Genomic DNA, 18,468 nt, shown 5'->3' on the forward strand with positions numbered 1-18,468 from the left:
CTAAGCACATTGAAAGTGCCGGTTTATCATTTTGTCACCTAACCACGGGTGACAATACTACAGATGTTTGCTTTTCTGCAAGTTTTTAAAAAATTGATTGGTGGATGACCAAGGATTTATAAATTTAAAACTTGACCACCATTTTCAGTAGCAAGATCCTTCACTGATACTGTAATTGCTAAAAATAACCAAACCATGCATATTTTGACACCTAATCTCCAAAAATCAGAAGTTTTAAAACACCCTACTGTCTAACACTTCCCCTGCAAGATGGCTTCAACATGAATAATAATCTTGACAGAGTCACCAGAGTTTATAAGCTCCAGATCAAGTACAAGGGATTGCTTTCTGCAAGTTCTCATGGCCTTCCACGATGCAGAATTCACTTTAAAATTAAGAATAGGGAATGCATGAGAAGCAACTGGAGCTTCTAAAAGTATATCCACTGTCTTTGGATGCAGATTTATGGCCTTTTGAAGCCATCGTTGGCCCATTGCTGCCAACATCAAAAGCTTTCTTCTAAGAAGCACAAGTCAGTGCTTGTGCGCATTAAAATTTGCTCGACTAGCATCCTGAGTTTCCCAACCATTGCAGCCATCTCAACAACGCCACCTTGTAACAACAGACTATCTAACCACTCAACCTGGAAAGTGTTACCTTCTTACCACGCATTGAAATCCAGATTTAAATAGAGAAAAAATGGTGATTAGAAGTAATTTTCTCATCTGTGTGGCAAATACCATTCTAAAGTCATTTCCTTGGGTAAAGCACAGCATTGCCTATTCTAACTCATGGCACTGACATCCCTTATTTATTAGCAGAAATAAAGTGAATATATATTTTCCTCTGTATAGAGTTATAAATAATTATACTTAGAAATATCTAGGATCTATTAGTGGATTCATAGTGAACAAATTTACTACCAAGGATACAGAAGTTTTAGTAATTAGAACAAAAGCCTAAGACTTACCCTAAATTTCACACAAACACAAAACAGCTATAAAGCAAACCTCTTTTATAGCATTAATTAGCTCTGCTACACTGAACTCACTGGAGCCCCTAAAATCATAGCCCCAAGAGTCTATGACTACGAACACAGCCAAAGGGGGAAAAATCTACCCTATTTCAAAGCCATTTAAAATATATATAAACATTTTAAATAAAAGGAAAACATCTTTTAACAGAAAGCTAAAATGATCAATAGTCTTTAATCTTCTAGTATCTTGTTTTTTTTTGTTTTTGTGTTTTGTTTTGTTGTGTGTTTTTTTGTGTTTTTTTTAATTTCTTTGTGCCTGCATTGATTATTTTTGTTATTATAGTTCTAAAGGGAACGAGGCAAGAACAACACTGAGAAAATGAAGCTCTGGGTTCATGGGCAAGCACTGACAGAAATGACCTCAAAAAGCTAAGCAACTACTTGGCTTCTTTAGACCTCGTTTGTTTGTGTAGAGATTTGGGCTTTGGTCTAGAAATTTTAGGGTCCTTTTCAGCAATACAACTTTATGATTCTTCTTTACAAATGGGAACTAGAGGGACATAGAAACTCAGTGATCAAATTAATGTTTATCAAATGTACACTAAAAGGCTACTTACATGCTTTTCATCTTCTGCTTTTTGATAACACTCTTCCACAAAGCCAGAAAAGGCTGTGCTATATGCATAGCTCAGAGACAATTACAGAAAATGAGGATCGACTGGCTCCCCATCCTTTAAATCTCAACAAAATGTGAAAAAGTCACTGATTTGAGAAAAACTGGAAGGCTGAGTGCCATGTCTTGTGAGTTTTGAATCAAAGGTGCTTTATTAAAATATTGTGAGACTTCAAATCAGGAAATTCATCATGAAATTTAATATATACGGTTTCTATTAAAAAAGAAAGTCAATCTAGCAACAGTGGACCTTTGCCCCCAACTGAGCAATGACCAGCTGCAGTGGAGGGGTTCAGAACCCAGTGGGCCATTTTCCACTCATTTCACTTCTGCTGCTGGAGTTGCACATGTATGCCTTAGTTTACAACCACTGATTTAAGAGAAACTGATACATAAATTTAAATTTATTTTGTTGTTGGTACATTCTTGAAAATGTTCAAGCCAAGGCTTACCAGCATCATCCCTGAAATCCGATTAACTTGTCCCGAAAATTCTACTTCCACAGCATTTTTTTTTGTGTGTGTGTGTGTGTGTTTTGAAGGTTTGATACACTTAAAATACCAAGAAAGGCTTTCTGAAATGATAAAAATACTGGGAATAAGTGGTGCTGAAAACAATGGCTTCCATGGTAAGATGTTACAGCAGGAAAGAGTTTTAAAAATCATTTAGTCATTTCTTCTCATTTTAGAAATGAAAAGGACCAAAGGAAAAAAGTGAAATGTTGAAGGCCTCATGGTTTTGAATTGTCCAGCTCACCACAGTCCTTAAATGGGAAGGGAGTTTTGACTTGAGAAGAGACAAGGAGCAAGAGGAGCCTGAGCGCTGCGGGTTGGATGGGAGATACCGCGGAGGGAGAGAGAAATGGCAGCACATGAATTAACAAGCGGACTTGCAAGGGAAAATTGTGTCTACATCTCGTTTGTGTCCCTTATGTCATTTAAATTAATAGCATAGAAGCTTAAACCTTAACGATATGTTTGCTATGATGATATATGATATTCTGCTAATATGTAATACATACACACAGATATTCATGCATTAAAGCACTTATCACTTTGACAATTATTAACAATTGGCTGTACAAGTCATGGTCTTCGCTGCTGCAGGATGTGATATGATAGAGCTGTCTTTTCCACGTTGCTATCCCAGAGGTTAACGTACATCTCAACCTGTCTGCTAAACTTGAAAAAATATCCAATGTTTGTTTGTTTTGTTTTTTCTCCAAGGTGAAAAACAATATTAATGACAAATTTTTTATTCACCTTTATTTCTTTAAAGCAAACCCCTAAACACTTACATCCCACCCACACACCTCACACTGATAAAACCTGTGAGCCACCTGATTACTTCTTTTAAGAGATATAATTTTGGAAATTTCCAGATGCAAGCTGCTGGCAATCACTGTAGCTTCTGGTCCCCAGACTGACAGAGACACAAGGGTTGTCTATTTAGATTCACGATAGTTAAACTTTTTCCAACTCCTTTCAAAACGCTTTTAACACACATTTCTCTGGCAAAGGATTCTATTTGTAGTTTGTATTTTATTTCCCTATCTCTATTAAAAATAGGTTAGATAATTCTTAAAGATGCATTGATGAAAATTGTTATTGGAAATCCAGTTGCACTATGCTACTATACTACTTTAATATACAAAAGACTTTAATCTTGTTTTGTATCTGTACACAGAAAAAAAAATAAAGCACATGTACTCAAGTTTAATAATAAAGACATGGTATTTAGTAAACTATGCAGATTGAGGAGCTAGTATAATATTTCTAAAAGCGTTTGGTGTTCATAAAGGCATCCTTAAAAATAAAACTACAGTACTAATTTGTGATTTTACTTACACTAAAAAACACTTTAATTCCTTTGATTTTTAAGAAAATATTATTGCTTAGCAAGTTCCTCAGAGTATTTTACATACCTCTATTCCATACTACAGTGTGCAACTTTTAATATATTCACTATTTTATTTTCCTCCACTCACTCCTGACACATTTCCTACAACTCCTTTTCCCAGGTGAGGTCATTTTTTCTGCTTATAACCATGAGAAACATTAACACCATGTAGACCAAGAAGACAACACAAGTTATCATTCAAAATGTTTATTCATGTGTTTATCCTCCTCTGTCACATATGCTCATGCATCCACAGCCCCATCGCATATGTAATGTGAGCAGAATGGTGTGTCATCCAACTTAAGGATAATCAATCTATTTGGCAATAAAAGAGAATTACACGGTAAAGAAATCAAAAAAGCTCAGACACCACTTGGAGACTCAGCTTCCAGTCCTAGTATTAGTATTTACCACTACCTGTCTGGTCTTGGTTGAAAAATCTCTAAACCTTAATTTCATCATCTGTTCAATATCAGGGTGGATGTGAAAAACACAAAGAGATCACAATTGTCAATGTACCTTAAAAGTGTCAAGTTCCATGCAAATGAATTATTATTCAAAACAGCCATCCATGATAATGTCGCATCTTACACTTAATCATCTTTCCAGAATAGTCTATCCAGGAATGTAGGTTTTACACTTTGTTGAGGAAAAGAAATGTAAAACCCTCTTACAGTTATTTAATTTTCTCTGGCAACTAAATTTTCCTGAATGTTTTATCACAATGTTGAGTAAATTCCAGAAAATTTAGCCTAAATATCATGTATACCTTAACATAAATATTATTTAGCACCAGCTATTGGACAAGCCCGGCCACGTTCTGGGTAAGTACCAGGACAAGACGGGCCCTGCCAAGTAGAAATGACTGTCTTGCAGCGAAGACATCCTCAAATACCAGCCCCTAAGCCATGCTGAGACAGCAACAGCCCAGCTGCTTGAGAAACATCAGCACCCCATTTGGACATTGTTCTGTTTTGTTTTGTTTCAACCAACTGGTTCTGTTCTACCTCTTCACTATAGCCTCGTTCTCTCATTATCCTGAACTCCAGATTATTTTACGTGTAGCTCTGGTCGAGAGATACAATAAAATGAAGGAATCTGAAAGAGAGTTAGTGAACCCATTTATTTAACAGAAATCTGACTTTGGGCAAACTGTTCAACTTCTCAGGGACTCCGTTTCCACTTTATTACCAGAAATTAATAAGATGCAGACACGGGTCCTCAATGACTTCAATATAAAACTCAAGACTTTTAAAATACTGCATCTCTCTTTACAAATACTGGAAGTAAGACATTATATTGCATCCGAATGGTGTTCCCTGAATGTCTATTAGTTTTATGAGCAGCTGTGCGTTTGTCTGAGTTAAAGCTGACATTTGTGTTTGCCTAGTCCTCTATTGGCATTTTTAAAATTCCACTTCATGCTAGCTTCCAAGTGAAAAACAATATTGAAAATAAAAAAACCTGAATTAATATCATCCATGGCCCTGCTACCCAAAGTATGGTGCACGGATAGTGTCATCTGGAAGTCTGTCAGAAATGCAGAATCTCAGGCCCCTCCCCAGACTTACTCAACAAGAAAGTGCCTGTGGACAAGATCCGCAGTGATTCAAATGCACATTAACATTTGAAAAGCACTGATTAGTGAGTTTCAAATGTTACCACCTTAGCTTCCATAACCCATGATCATTTATTTCGTTCCCCTCCTCTCCCAGTATATTTTATTAAATTCAAATAAGAATGATAACTACTAAATGAGTACTGTTGCTAGCAGAAGCCACCGATCTCTTTCGAACAACTCTTACAACGTGCTACAGATATACTATTTAGAGGTAAGTCTTCTCATTCAATATTTAGCAAATACATTTGCTTTTATAGTAAGTTGTCAAAATGTATGAACGATATTAAACATAGTGATCCCAGTGGGGGTTGGGTTCTTAAAGTAGTCAGAAAGATTTCTTCACTTTGGCGTCTTGTACCTCATACTTCCTATGCCTCCTTGCCAATCACCTACCTTCTGGAATATCTGTGACTGTCATTTTCCCTTGGACTTACCTGACTGAGCAATCAGTTTCAGTTTAGGTAACAACAAAGCATTTGTAATTCCATTCTTATTCAAGTTCCACATTGTTGCAATATTTTCCCACATAATTCCTCCTATCCTTACAATGCTGGAGTGACAAGGGATACATGCGGCAAGGGCTCTCTCTCTCTCTTTCTGGGGAGAAGGGCTCTTTTGCACGTTGTAAACCAGAAATTAGAGGGGCAGAAAGTCAGTAGCTGCATTAAGTGGAGCTGTCACAGACTTCACTTGGAAGACAGCTTTCGGCTTTGCTGATTTCTTATATATGAAGGAAACTGCCAGAAGGACCTGGTCATATAGGAAGAATACAGGCCTCACCTTACTTGTGTTCTCTTGGAAATAATAGTAGGAAATATTTTATATCTTATAGTGGTCTGATGTCATATGAGAAGTGTAACACATGTTTATTGTTTTTACTTTAGCCCCATAAATACAACTGTAACATTTCTGTCCCCGATTTCTAGTTCAGTGAAGTCAGGGGAGGAGGTAAAGGAGGGAGAGTTGAGAACAAAATACGTGGTACACAACCATACTGCACACAAACCCACTATCAAAAGAAATACTCCAAAAGCACAACAGAGTTTGCAGTAGATGTCTAATGCAGTTCAAACTGAATACATTAACATCCGCCTAATTCTGAAAATTATCTACACACAGCATGTGTATGCACACAATAAGGCCATATGATGCAATGTGGCACAAACAATTAAAAGTTCTTTTCAAAGTAGAAATGCAAAATAGAACGAATATCTATTTTCTATAAATGAATCTAGCCATCTGCCTCGCAAGAGCAGCAGCAGGAGTACCCAAAACAGCCAAAACAGCAGCCCCTGGTGTTAACAATCTATTCTCAAATTGCATGCTCCACATTTTCTTGGCAAACAAGGCTAAAAATACAAGACAGGCAACAAATAGTCCCTTGGGATCTGCCATTATATGGATGGTGTATTCAATCAGAGAAATATTTTCTGCTGAAATTCAAAATTGAAAAAAATAAAAATAAAAAAGAAAGCTATCCTATTAGAAACAAGCATGTTGAATGTTAAGCGTGAATCCAATCCCAAAGTATATTAAGCTGAATGAGAGGGTGGCTGTTTTCATACAACATAAATCTCTAAGATTTATCTGAATATATTTATAGGTTTATTTAAGCTACTCTAAATTCTTTTACAACTCTCACGGTTATAGAGATATAATTTTAGTACTTTTGTCATCAAAACATAAGGGTCCTCTTCTTTTCGGAAGTTTAGAAAGTTAGTCTTACTGTAGGCGCTGGTGTCAGACCACTGAGGATCGAATCCAGGCTCTTCTGTGGCCTTGAGCAAGTTATTTAACCTCTCTGTGACCTTTCTTTCCTATCTTAAAAATGAGAATAATATTACTTACTGCATAGCATTAGTTTAAGGATTAAATGAGTTAGTATATATAAAGCTTTTAGAATAATCAATGGCACATACTACATACAATAATTACTATTACTGTGCTATAGTCAATCTGCAAAAATGTTTTCTCTTAAAAACAGGCATAATATAAAAAGTAGTGGCAACATGATGGTAGTTCTCATGCCAACATCGGCCATTACGCAAATGAAGGTGCGAGCAGATAAACGTTTTTACCTAGAGCGTACAGTTGAGAATGACAGAGGAAAGTTTCCATCGGTTATTCCATTATGCTGTTAGTTCATGAAGGCATCGGAATAAGGACAGAAGCTAATGACATACCTGGTCAAGTGGCACTGCCTGGAATATGGGATAATCAGAATTAATGGCAAAGGTGTAATTAAGAAGCAGGACACATCTGGGCTCTCTGTGAACACCAGCACCTGTCTATTAACAGGACACCTTGTATCACCACCACCACCTTCCTCATAAGGATGTTATGGAATAAATCTTTCTTTGCACACCTGTCTTTAGGATTAGATTTTAATACATGGGATCTGGGTCTCTAGCCTTCGTGTTAGAAAAAGGAGGAAGAAAAGGCAAAGGGAGAGGTATCAAATATTTGCTATCTGCTGAATGACCAATTTCTTGATACATCTTTAAAGTTGATACTATTTTAAGTTGTGTACTACATTTAGTAGGAGAAGGACAATTAAAAAAAAAAAAAAAAAAAAAACAACAAGCTTACAAGTCACTGAGGAAACGGATACAAAAGTGCTTCCCTAACTTATAAGATAGCAGGGTCAGAACCATCTGTTACAGTTCTGAGAGAGCTCATGGAGCACTGGTGTGGCTCCCTAAGTTTCCCCACCCTACGGAGTACCAGAGACCCACAGATGTGTCATCCAAATAGTTAGGAAGAATGTAAGGGGCGCATTATTATTTTTCATAGTAAAACTATGGAAATGGATGACAAGTGCTGCCATCCTAAGCCAGGACAGAAAAAGTCATCTCTTTTTAAGAACTGAGATACTTAAGCGATTTCTTGAGCAGAATACTTTATCAAGTTGGAAAAGAAGGTGCCACTGGTATGCTCAAGGTAAGAGCAAAAACCAAGAGTCAGAAAAAGACAACCTGGGCAGGAAATTGAAAGAAACAACTCTTTTCTCATTACTGTATGGAGGGACTGTTTTTTGCAGAAAGGGAAAGGAATAAGGGCGTGGATGTGGGCTAATAACATTCATTAGGGAGGAAATGACTATAGATTTAAAACTGTATGAGCTAGGTAGATAAATGGACTTAAGTGTGTGTAAACCATATGACCCAATTATGCCTATAAAATAAATGTGTACTTCAAAATAAATGTGTACTTCTCTTACCCTTAATGCATTATTACAGTTATTGTAAGATTTCATTATCCAGGAAAAATTTTAAAGCAAGGAATTGTGTGAAAGCTCAGCCTGTCTAATATTATCTTCCACCCTGCCTTTAGACTAGGACCTTATGTACAGTACCTAATACAGGAATCACCACCAGATCAACAGCGGGACTCCTTTTTTCAAAGAACTAAAACAAGTCAGTATGGGAACATGATGAGGATTCAATTAGCACTTCGCAGGTCATGAATAACTTTTAAACAACCTTGTTTTAAGTTGGAAAGTGTTAAAATATACAGTAATCATGGCACCAAAATATCTTCCTTACAGTATGGCACCAGTCAGGAACATAAATCTGACGAGTAAGTCTTGCTCACAAAAGAGGGAACCAGAACATTGTTCCTTGGGTCACTAATCATTTCTGCAGACACTTCCTTACCCCAAGTAGCTTTCTTTTTTATTCTATTCAAAGCCAATCATCAGAAACACCCCTCCGATTTTAAGAGGGTTTTAGATTAAGTATGAAATGGGAAAGAAAGGAAAAAAACACAAGGAGTTGGTGCAATCATCTTGAAAACAAATGATAAATAATTGAAAATGCTACTGCATTGTTAAATATTCTTGTATCATTAAAGCAAATGGAATAATTCTGTATATCCTGCTGATTAGGGAAGACAGAATATCTTGGTTCAAATCAACATGAAAAGGTTTGCAGAACAAAAACCATTTACTTGGATAAATAAGAACCTAGGGCCAGCCATAAAGAGCCTGGTGAGACTACTGGGCAAGCATGATCTTGTTTTTAATGAATGGCCACCTTCCTGGGCTGAGAGAACTTAAGTAACGTTGAAACACACCCTTTGTTCTGAAAACTCCAATTGTGCCCACCTGTCCAAAGGCAGATGCATGTGGCTTCACAGGTTTCACAGCCTGCTAACTGAGGAGTATCTGACAGATGCTAAGGGTAATGGGCTTTATGCCCCAGAGAGTAAAATATTACAAGGGAAATATTAATCAGATTTAGTGCTCCACTCCATGTGTCTCGAATAGTACTATGATCTGTGCAACACATTTGTTGTAAATAAGCCTGCAGAGTGTGCAGTATGTTTTCCAGGAGACCTCTATAGAACAGCTTGCAGACAAGAGGTGCTAGCCTTAGTTTCACAGCCAGCAAAACTCCATCCAAGAGGCTTTTGGCATGTCCCAACTTCTTGTTTGAAGCTGACTTCACCATTCTCCAACCAAAGTCCAAGGAGTCGGAACAAGGACTCAGTCACTCTGAGGCATTCCACAGCAAAGAGCAAAGGGAAACTCAGACATTTAGATCAACATTTAGAAACGACCTGCTTTTCTCCATAACAGTGTATTAAAAACAATTCAGAGCTGACTTTACAAGGAGGCATCCTCCATAGTAAATTAAATGGCTGAATCTTGTGTTTCTTCCAGCAAGGAAAAGAACTATGCTTCACCATCAGCCAGTGTGTGCAATCACTGAGGCTCATTTTAAAACCTTTTCTGCTTTTAAAAAAGCCTGCTCCATTTGAAAAAAAAGAAAAAAAAAAAACTTTTTTGGGAAATTAAATACAAGTAGTCACTGAACAGGATCATAAAACGGAAAGCCTCTATCCACCTTTTTTTTTTTTTTAATTCCTCATTCCAGGCAGCAGGTCTGCTTTTACCACACGGTTAGCTTTTATAAAAATGAGATTATATTGGCTTTCTTATGATCGTCCTCAATCCTTTCCATCCTTTTCTGTCTCCCAGATACTCAGAGTATGCTCAAGATAGCCAGCAGAGCAGAGGTGAGGCGGTCAGATCAGTTCCACCTCCCACCAGACAAGCGTCAGGTAAATCATTTAATGCAATTACATATTCTAAGCCTAATGGATGGCGCACGGGAAAAGAGAAAGGCAAAGAAGGGCGGGAAAGAGAAGCTTCCGGATTATTTCAAAGGTAAACCACAATACTTGAGCTATGTGTGAAATCGTCTCTGATCATCTTCAAAACAAGTCTGCGGGATGTAGCTTTAAGTTCATGGCCCCTGTTCTCGCTCAAGGTGGAGATGAAACCAGATGCAAAATTTCACTCTGCTGGAGTCCAGAGGATCCAGGAAAATGGGGGTCTACGTTTTTAGGTTGGAAAAAACAGCGGTTTTCCTGCTGCCCCGTGGGGCACCGCGCTCTCGAGCTCTCTAGCTGAAGTAGGCACAGTGCAGGGTGAGGACACGCCGGGCGAGTGGCCGCCGGCCAGCTGCTTCTCCGGGCTGGGCACTACAGGTACAATTAGACGCGGAAGATGCACACAGCTCCCCTCAATCCCGCACACAAGCGGCCTCCTCGAAAGAAAGCCCAATGCAGCCTAGGACCCCGGGCTAGTGTGGCCCGAGGAGTGTCAAGCTTTAGGGGACTTCAGTCGGTGTTGCTCCCCGAAGGGAAAAGGCGCCCTCTACATTCAAGCCTACCCAACGGAGACTTCCATCACCCCCAGGAACTCTCCGACACCACGATGGGCGCCCACCCATGAAAGATCTCGCCTTCGAACGAAGTGTAGAGGACAGGGGCAAGCGAGATTGGAAGAAAGATGTGGGTACTCCAGTCTGCAGTAATTGGGGAGGGCTTGGAAAATAGAGCAAGCGAGGAGAATAAAGGGTAGGGACCCCGTCACAGCAACCTGTAGGATTGTGGCTGATCGCAAACTTGGGGTGGGAGGCAGTGGTCCCCGCGGAGGTCCTCTGCCCTATTACCACCCTGTTAGGCTCGGTGCGCGAAGAGGTGCAGAGCGCAACTTAAGAAGCGGATGCCGTAGGTGCGGGTCCCGCTAGCGTCCCCCTCGCCTCGCCCCCAGCCCCACCGCCCGCCTTTCCCAGCGCTTACCTCGGGCAGCCGCAGCCCCTGCCGCCCAGAAGCAGAGCCCCAGCCAAGGGAACCACCGACGCGCCCCTCCGGAGCCTCCTCCTGCGGCGGACGCTCTCCCCATGCTCCTCGCCCCGCTTCAGAGTACGGTTCCTCTTCCACGCCCGGGAGCCGCACGGCAAGCCAGGAGCCCAGCGAGTGGATCCCGGGGGTCCTTAGCGAATGAGTCTGCTCCACTGCCGCTCCCTACAGCAGCCGGGCAGGGCTCTCCGAGCCGCCGCTAGCTGGGCACCGAGAGGAAAAGCGCGCCCCCATAGCCTCCCACGGCTGGGCGACCGCTGCCTCCACGGCCGCCGCCTGAGACGTTAGCTGTCCCCACCGCGCTGATAGCAGCGAACCTGCCGCTGCCGGGTCCGGGACTACGGAGCACAGGACCGGGTCCGCATCGCTAATGAGACCCCCGCGGCCGCCCGGTCTCCTCCCCTCCGAGCTTCAGCCAATGAGCCGGGCGGGGGCGGGGCGGAGGGCGGGGCGGCGGCGGCGGGCCTCGCCTGGCGGGAGGCTCAGGTGAGCCCCTTGGCGGCTGCGCGTGCCTCCGGGTTCCTCCACGCTCCTCAAATTGCTAGGGCTCCGCCAGGACCGAAGCGAGTCCGGAGCCGGGCTCCCGAAGACCAGCACGCGCGTCAAGATGTGAGCTAAACCATCGGGGCCCTTGGAGGCGAATCCAGCGTAGAAAGATGGGTACAGCCCGGCAGCCTAACTCGGCAGTGTGCTGCTGCCAGGAAACCTCTGTTTTGTTCAACTTTGAGCTCTTTCACAGTCATGCCTCTCCAGCTTCCATTTTTTAACAGCAGATCAGATATCACTCCTGAAAATTGTAAATGAAAAAAAAAAAAAAGACTTAAATGCCAACTGCGGGAAAATAACACCAGAATAAATCCATTATTGCAACCATGCTAAATATGCACACATATAAATGAAGAGGTGTAGAAATTACAATCATGGGTGCATTAAGGGGTAGGTGATCGATTTTCATTTTTATTTCCATCCCTCAATTCCCTTGTCTGTGACCCTCCATGATTAATCCGGAATCCCCGACTTTTCAGAAAGCTCCCTTGTTTCTGAGGACTCCTGTTCCCATTTGGTTGTTTTAATCCGTGCAGTGGGAATTGCCTTTATCAGGGAAAAGGAGTATCACGGAAAGGAAGTCCTGCTGGGCCTTTGACAGAAGAAGTTGAGAAGACTTACCTCTCGGTTGCCTCTTATTCTCCCCTCTGCCAAAGAGTAATTTAAGAGAGATTGTGTTAGGCCACACAGTTTCAGAGCAAAGAACACACCTGGTGAGTTAGCTCCAAGGTCAGAGCACCACCTATCTCTTTCAATATTCAGCCCCCAAAATGGTGCCAGAACTCAGCTAGTCAGAATTGCCTGGTTGACACCAGTAGGAAATGAAGGCTTGGTTTGGAAGAAAGACAACCTTCCCAACAATCCCCCACTGCCCACACTCATTATTGATTCAAGTACTTTTTAAAAATCTATCTTTCTTGCCCAAGTTTTATTTGATCCCAAATACCTTTCTCTAGAGAATAAACAGTTTAAAGGGAGGTAATTGTTCTCGATGAGGTAATTGTGCTAACTTGCTTTCTTCCAAAGAAAATGAGGATGATAGGCAGAAAGATTGATTCCCTGATAAGCACACATGCCTTCCCTCTCCTGAGTGCCAACAGACATGTGAATGTCAGCAAAAGGAAGCGATTGTTTGCTCCAGTCTTCTTGCAGCTCAATAATAGGGTTGGGATCTGGTCAAGACAACCAAGCTCCGGGGAAGGAATGCTTCAAAGCAAAGACTAATGTGGGGCTGGCTAGGGACTTGCCTAGCGATCTCTTTAGAATCTTGGTAAATGAGGGTTTTGTCCTTTTTCCTCCGAGAAGGTGAATTAAGAATTAATCTACCAAATATGCTTTGCTTGTCCTCTGAAAAATAGTCATTCATCCTCCGACTTTCCTTAGTCTTTAAGACTATGGTGGTTCTATCACAAATGAGTATTTTCTTAAAAATAAAAATAGAAAAGAAAAAAGAATTACTGACTATATTCCTAAAATAGTATTTCAATGTTACTACTGTCCCCGGAGGGGAGCAAAAGTAAAAACAGTTTTATTTTGGAAAAAAAAAAAAAAAGGAAATAGATGAGCTAATATTAGGTCCATAATTCAAGTAAAATTGCAAAGACAAATGAGAAAGAAGGAGGGAAACTAAGAACATTTGATTGCATATCCTGCTCAAGGAATAGGTCTTTCATATATATTATTTTTTAGAGCAGAAAAAATAAACCTGGAAGAAGGTACCATTACCCCTGTTTGGCAGAGGAGGAAAATCAGGCTGAGTATGAAGGAGATTGGCCCAGGGTCACATAACTAACTGGCTGCACATCAAGAATGGGACACCAATTTGAGCAATTCTAAACCAAGATGAAGGTTGAGGTAGTGTCCATGCAATCAGATTTTCCAGAGAGAGACATTCCACCTCATCCTCCTCAGCATTATTTAGCTAGAGAGTTGGGAGAAGTTGAATCTTGAGTATTACCCCATATGTTACATACCATGTATTAATTATGTTTCACATATTTATGCCTATATTTATCTAATTCTGGCTATTTTAAAACATGTATGAATTGCATTCCATTTCATTTAGAGATATATCCATATCCATCACTACCCAGGATCATCGTTTCTGGCCAAGGAGCAGAACACAGAATAGTAGAACTGGCCTGAGAGAATCAGGACACCAGAGTTCTAGTCCCTGACACTGCCAGGGACTGATCATGTGACCTGGGGTAACTCAACATCTCCTTTCAGTTTCTTTATTTACAGAATGAGTGTGTTTGACTAGATGCTTTTAAGATCAATCCTATTTAAGATTCATCACTTTCAACTCCAGCATGTTATAACTTTGAATGCTCAACACAGTCAAGTTTGAATTAAGTCACCTCTTCTGGAATTGGGACCATTATATCACAAATGCACTGTGATCCAGAGAGAGTATTTTGGATTAGAGCCAAGCTGTATCCGCTGTAATGAGGTAGTAGTAATTTAATGAATAAACTTAGTGAAGTGTTTTTCTCAATTCTTTGTTGTTTGAATTGACTATACTCATTTTCGAACATGTTATACATAAAGGTAAAGAGGTACAAAGTTTCTGTTTACATTGCCTTCTTTTTATTGAGATATAATTGATGTAACATTATATTAGTTTCAGGAGTACTGAATATTTGTGTATATTGCAAAGTGATCACCACAATAAGTCTAGTTAACATCCATCACCACACAGTTATAAAATTTGTTCGTGTGATGACAACTTTTAAGATTCACTCCCTTAGAAACTTTCAAATATATAACACAATATTATTAACTATAGTCACCATGCTGTACATTATGTCCCTGGAACTTATTTCTTTTAAAACTGTAAGTTTGTATCCTTTGACCTCCTTCACCGATTTTGCCCCTCCCACACCTGTATACCATGCCTCTGGCAACCACCAATCTGTTCTCTGTATCTATGATTGGTTGTTTTTTGTTTGTTGTTTTCTTTTTGTTTTTAGATTCCACATATAAGTGAGATCATACAGTATTTGTCTTTCTCTGTCTGGTTTATTTCACTTAGCATAATGCCCTCAAGGTCCATCCATGTTGTCACAAATTACAGGGCTTCCTTCTTTTTCCATTGCCTATTGATCATTTCTAGTGAAGCTATTCTTAAAAAACAGAAAATGTTTGAGTTAAGTCAAATTAGAAGAGGAGAGTTAAAGATTGAGTATGGAGAGATATGCCCTTCCAAATATAATGCATTATTTTAAGTGGTTTACTATGATCCTTTAGGAAAAACTCTGCATTTGCCTAAAAGTTATTTTAAATGATTTATCCAGCTTGTTTGATGTAAGTGGTAAAACTGCAAGGGGAAACTAAAGATGGCAGAAATATTTTACATGAGTAAGGGGGAACGAATGTTGTTCTCAGAAATGGGGATGGACGAGAAGAGCCAAAGACTTGGTGGAAAGCCCTGCCTGCCAAGATGCGGCCTTTCCCCTTGGAGTTCATCACCATTAAGGCTATGGAGCTGAGTGAATTCTTTATCAAAAATAGCAAAGAGATTGTAGTTTGAATCTAGGTTACTAAAGACAAAACAGACAGAAGCGAGAGACAGGCTTTCAGAAAATATGGAGAAATAATTGGCTGCCCTAAACAATAGAAGTGGATTATTTTAGGAGAAGGGATGCCTCATCTAAAATCTGAACAAAAGCAAGGTGTCAGAAGTCAGTGAGATCAAGACCTTTGGGAATAGAACACAGCTGTAGCAGAAAAGGAGAGGAGATAGGCTTAGGAACGTTGAATGAAAACTTAATAGAGAAAGGCTAAGAAGGTTCCAGAATATATTTGTGCATCATACCATTTAAGTTATAACCACTGTAAGAATCTTTCTCTCTTTTTTAGGGCTTTTTTAAACAGCACACAAATCCTTCCCTAGGCATGGTTATGGAGAGGCCATCTTCCCACATATGGGATGTTATCATCGTACTTTCCTCCTCCCAGAACCTGACTGCTACTTCTGAAGACCCAATTGATTGTCTTTAGCTCTGCCACTGCTGGATGCTTCTTATAAAAACCAATGTCTCTATTAATCATACAATTATCATAATAAATAGGGAAAACCAAAAATCAAGTGGACGTAAGGGCAACAGCTGGCAATTTTAAATGATGAACTTGGCAAAATAATTAAATGAGGTGTTCTACATGTGATATTTCCATTGGGAATATACTCTGTGACAGTCGTTTCCCCAGGAAGGTCCAGATCAATCAAAGCAGCACATTTCAGAAATGCACGTGACTTACAGAGAGTATCCTGAATTTTATTCACCACTGTGTGTTCACAGCCTTGCCCATGATTCATGAACCTGCTGGGAGCAGGGGGAGGAAAGGATGTTAAAAGCTGGGAGCTGGGAGTGCTTTGCCTGTGATGTTCTATCTGTGTACAATAATCCAGGTTAACAACCTTCCCTGTTAAAGGCAATATGGGATCATTTGTTGAGTAAACTCTCTCACACACAAAATTAGAGAAGTCTATTTTAGATATTGGGCTATGAAGCAGCAATAAAGTGCAAAAATCCAATACATTTGTTTAAAAAGGGCAGCAGGGCACCAAGATAAGACTCTAACTAAACAAGTTTTTCCTGACACCGCAAGTGTGCCATCCCCACTTTGTACCCTGGGAATTCTTCCTGGAATCAGGCGTCTTAGAGTTTCAGCTGCAGCTGCTGACACAGACGAATGAAAGAACTTAAAAATAATAACAAGAAACACAATTCTTTGGCAGTAAAATTAATGTGTTAGTGCTTTAAAAAATAATAAACTGTGATGAGAAAAGATGAGTCGTGTTAACTCATAAAAGATGTAGTCTCTGATGACGGCATAACATGTAACGCCTGAGTTACCTGACCTTGGCATTTAGCATCAGAAACATGACAATTTATGCATCCCAGCACTTTGTGGTCATTGTGATAGTTCAGGACTAGCTTGGTGTCTTTCCATATTGGGAGAAAATACCATGACTCTTACTGTTGAAGGGAATATACTACCAAACCTTTACGGGGAGTGTGTTTTTGACAGGTATTTCTTTCTTCCCAGTTTTGTCTCTATTTGTTCATTGCACATCCTACCTTGGGACATCATTCATTCATTCATTCATTCATTCATTCATCTGTTACTCTGCACCTACTCTGGTAGTTATTCCTCCTGCTGGAGGAGACAAGGGAAGAGACATCAAAGATAATTAAATTGGGCCGGCCCAGTGGCTCAGGTGGTTAGAGCTCCGTGCTCCTAACTCCAAAGGCTGCCGGTTCGATTCCCACATGGGCCAGTGGGCTCTCAACCACAAGGTTGCCAGTTCAATTCCTCGAGTCCCACAAGGGATGGTGGGCTCTGCCCCCTGCAACTAAGATTGAACACGGCACCTTGAGCTGAGCTGCCTCCCGGATGGCTCAGTTGTTGGTTGTAGCGCGGGCTCTCAACCACAAGGTTGCCAGTTCAATTCCTCGAATCCCGCAAGGGATGGTGGGCAGCGCCCCCTGCAACTAAAATTGAACACGGCACCTTGAGCTGAGCTGCTGCAGAGCTCCCAGATGGCTCAGTTGGTTGGAGCCTGTCCTCTCAACCACAAGGTTGCCGGTTTTAGTCCCGCAAGGGATGGTGGGCTGTGCCCCCTGCAACTAGCAACAGCAACTGTACCTGGAGCTGAGCTGTGCCCTCCACAACTAAGATTGAAAGGACAACAATTTGACTATTGTTCCCCAATAAAGTCCTGTTCCCCTTCCCCAATAAAATCTTTAAAAACAAAAAAAAAAAGATAATTAAATTTATAGCTTAAAATCTTATAACTGCCATGTAGCCTTGGCTAGAACACACAGCTAAATCACACAGCTACCTCCACAAAGAAGAAGGCTGAAGCCCTGAAGAGATGATTGTCCTACAGCCTCTCATAAGGAATAGAATCAAGAGTCAAAAATGTGACAAGTGGAACCAACTCCTATTCCAACCTCCCATTCCCTTATTATTCCTACAAGATCCAGGAGTGTTTGGTTTTCCCAGAACTGGCACAATTACCCAGACAAATCATGGGAAAGTAGGGTTAGATGGACTGTCCAGTATACAGACATAAATAGGACCAGTAGATATCCTTGCACACTGAAGCTGCCCATTTAACTCCAGAACAAGGGCTAAGGAATAGATGGGCACAGTCAGAAGAATATCCATGTCAAAGTTGGAGACTAGAAGGGAATATACTGCCTGTTTGCAGTACTAGAACCAAAAGAAGAAAGAGGAATCTGGCCTCTGAAAAATAAAGTGACAAATACAATGGTAGTACACACATTTAGGGAGTGGCTTATACTATCAAAGAGTTCATCTAAGAACCTTTAACCATACCAAGCCACTTGTACAAACGCCAACTAGAAATCACTAAGAAAATAAAGGAATGGCTTCTCTGAAAGGTGAAACAGAAGAAATAAGCCATATAAGTTGTCTTCCTTTTTATTGTTTGTTTTCTGCTTTCATTTCACTTTTTCTTCACTTCCCTTGACTCCTCATCTGGAAGAAGATATTATACATAAATCCTTGTCACTAGGAGAAGGAGGTCAACTCTAGTAGATTTGTTAAAACAGGACTTTAATAACTGTTACA

General features: G+C 40.4%; 1 protein-coding gene across 11 annotated transcripts in view; it reads right to left on the reverse strand.

The window, feature by feature from the left end:
* Window positions 1-11,693, reverse strand: part of UNC5D (unc-5 netrin receptor D) — a 505,816-nt gene extending 494,123 nt beyond the window's left edge. For all 11 annotated transcript variants that reach the window (XM_074329674.1, XM_074329672.1, XM_074329673.1 and 8 more), the window contains exon 1: window positions 11,260-11,693. In XM_074329674.1, the coding sequence (XP_074185775.1) occupies window positions 11,260-11,362 (103 nt within the window). In that variant the 5' untranslated portion in view covers window positions 11,363-11,693. The remainder of the gene's footprint in view (window positions 1-11,259) is intronic.
* Between the last annotated feature and the right edge of the window lie 6,775 nt (window positions 11,694-18,468).

This window comes from Rhinolophus sinicus, linkage group LG04 (assembly GCF_036562045.2).
Source record: "Rhinolophus sinicus isolate RSC01 linkage group LG04, ASM3656204v1, whole genome shotgun sequence".
NCBI classification, from domain to species: Eukaryota; Metazoa; Chordata; class Mammalia; order Chiroptera; family Rhinolophidae; genus Rhinolophus; species Rhinolophus sinicus.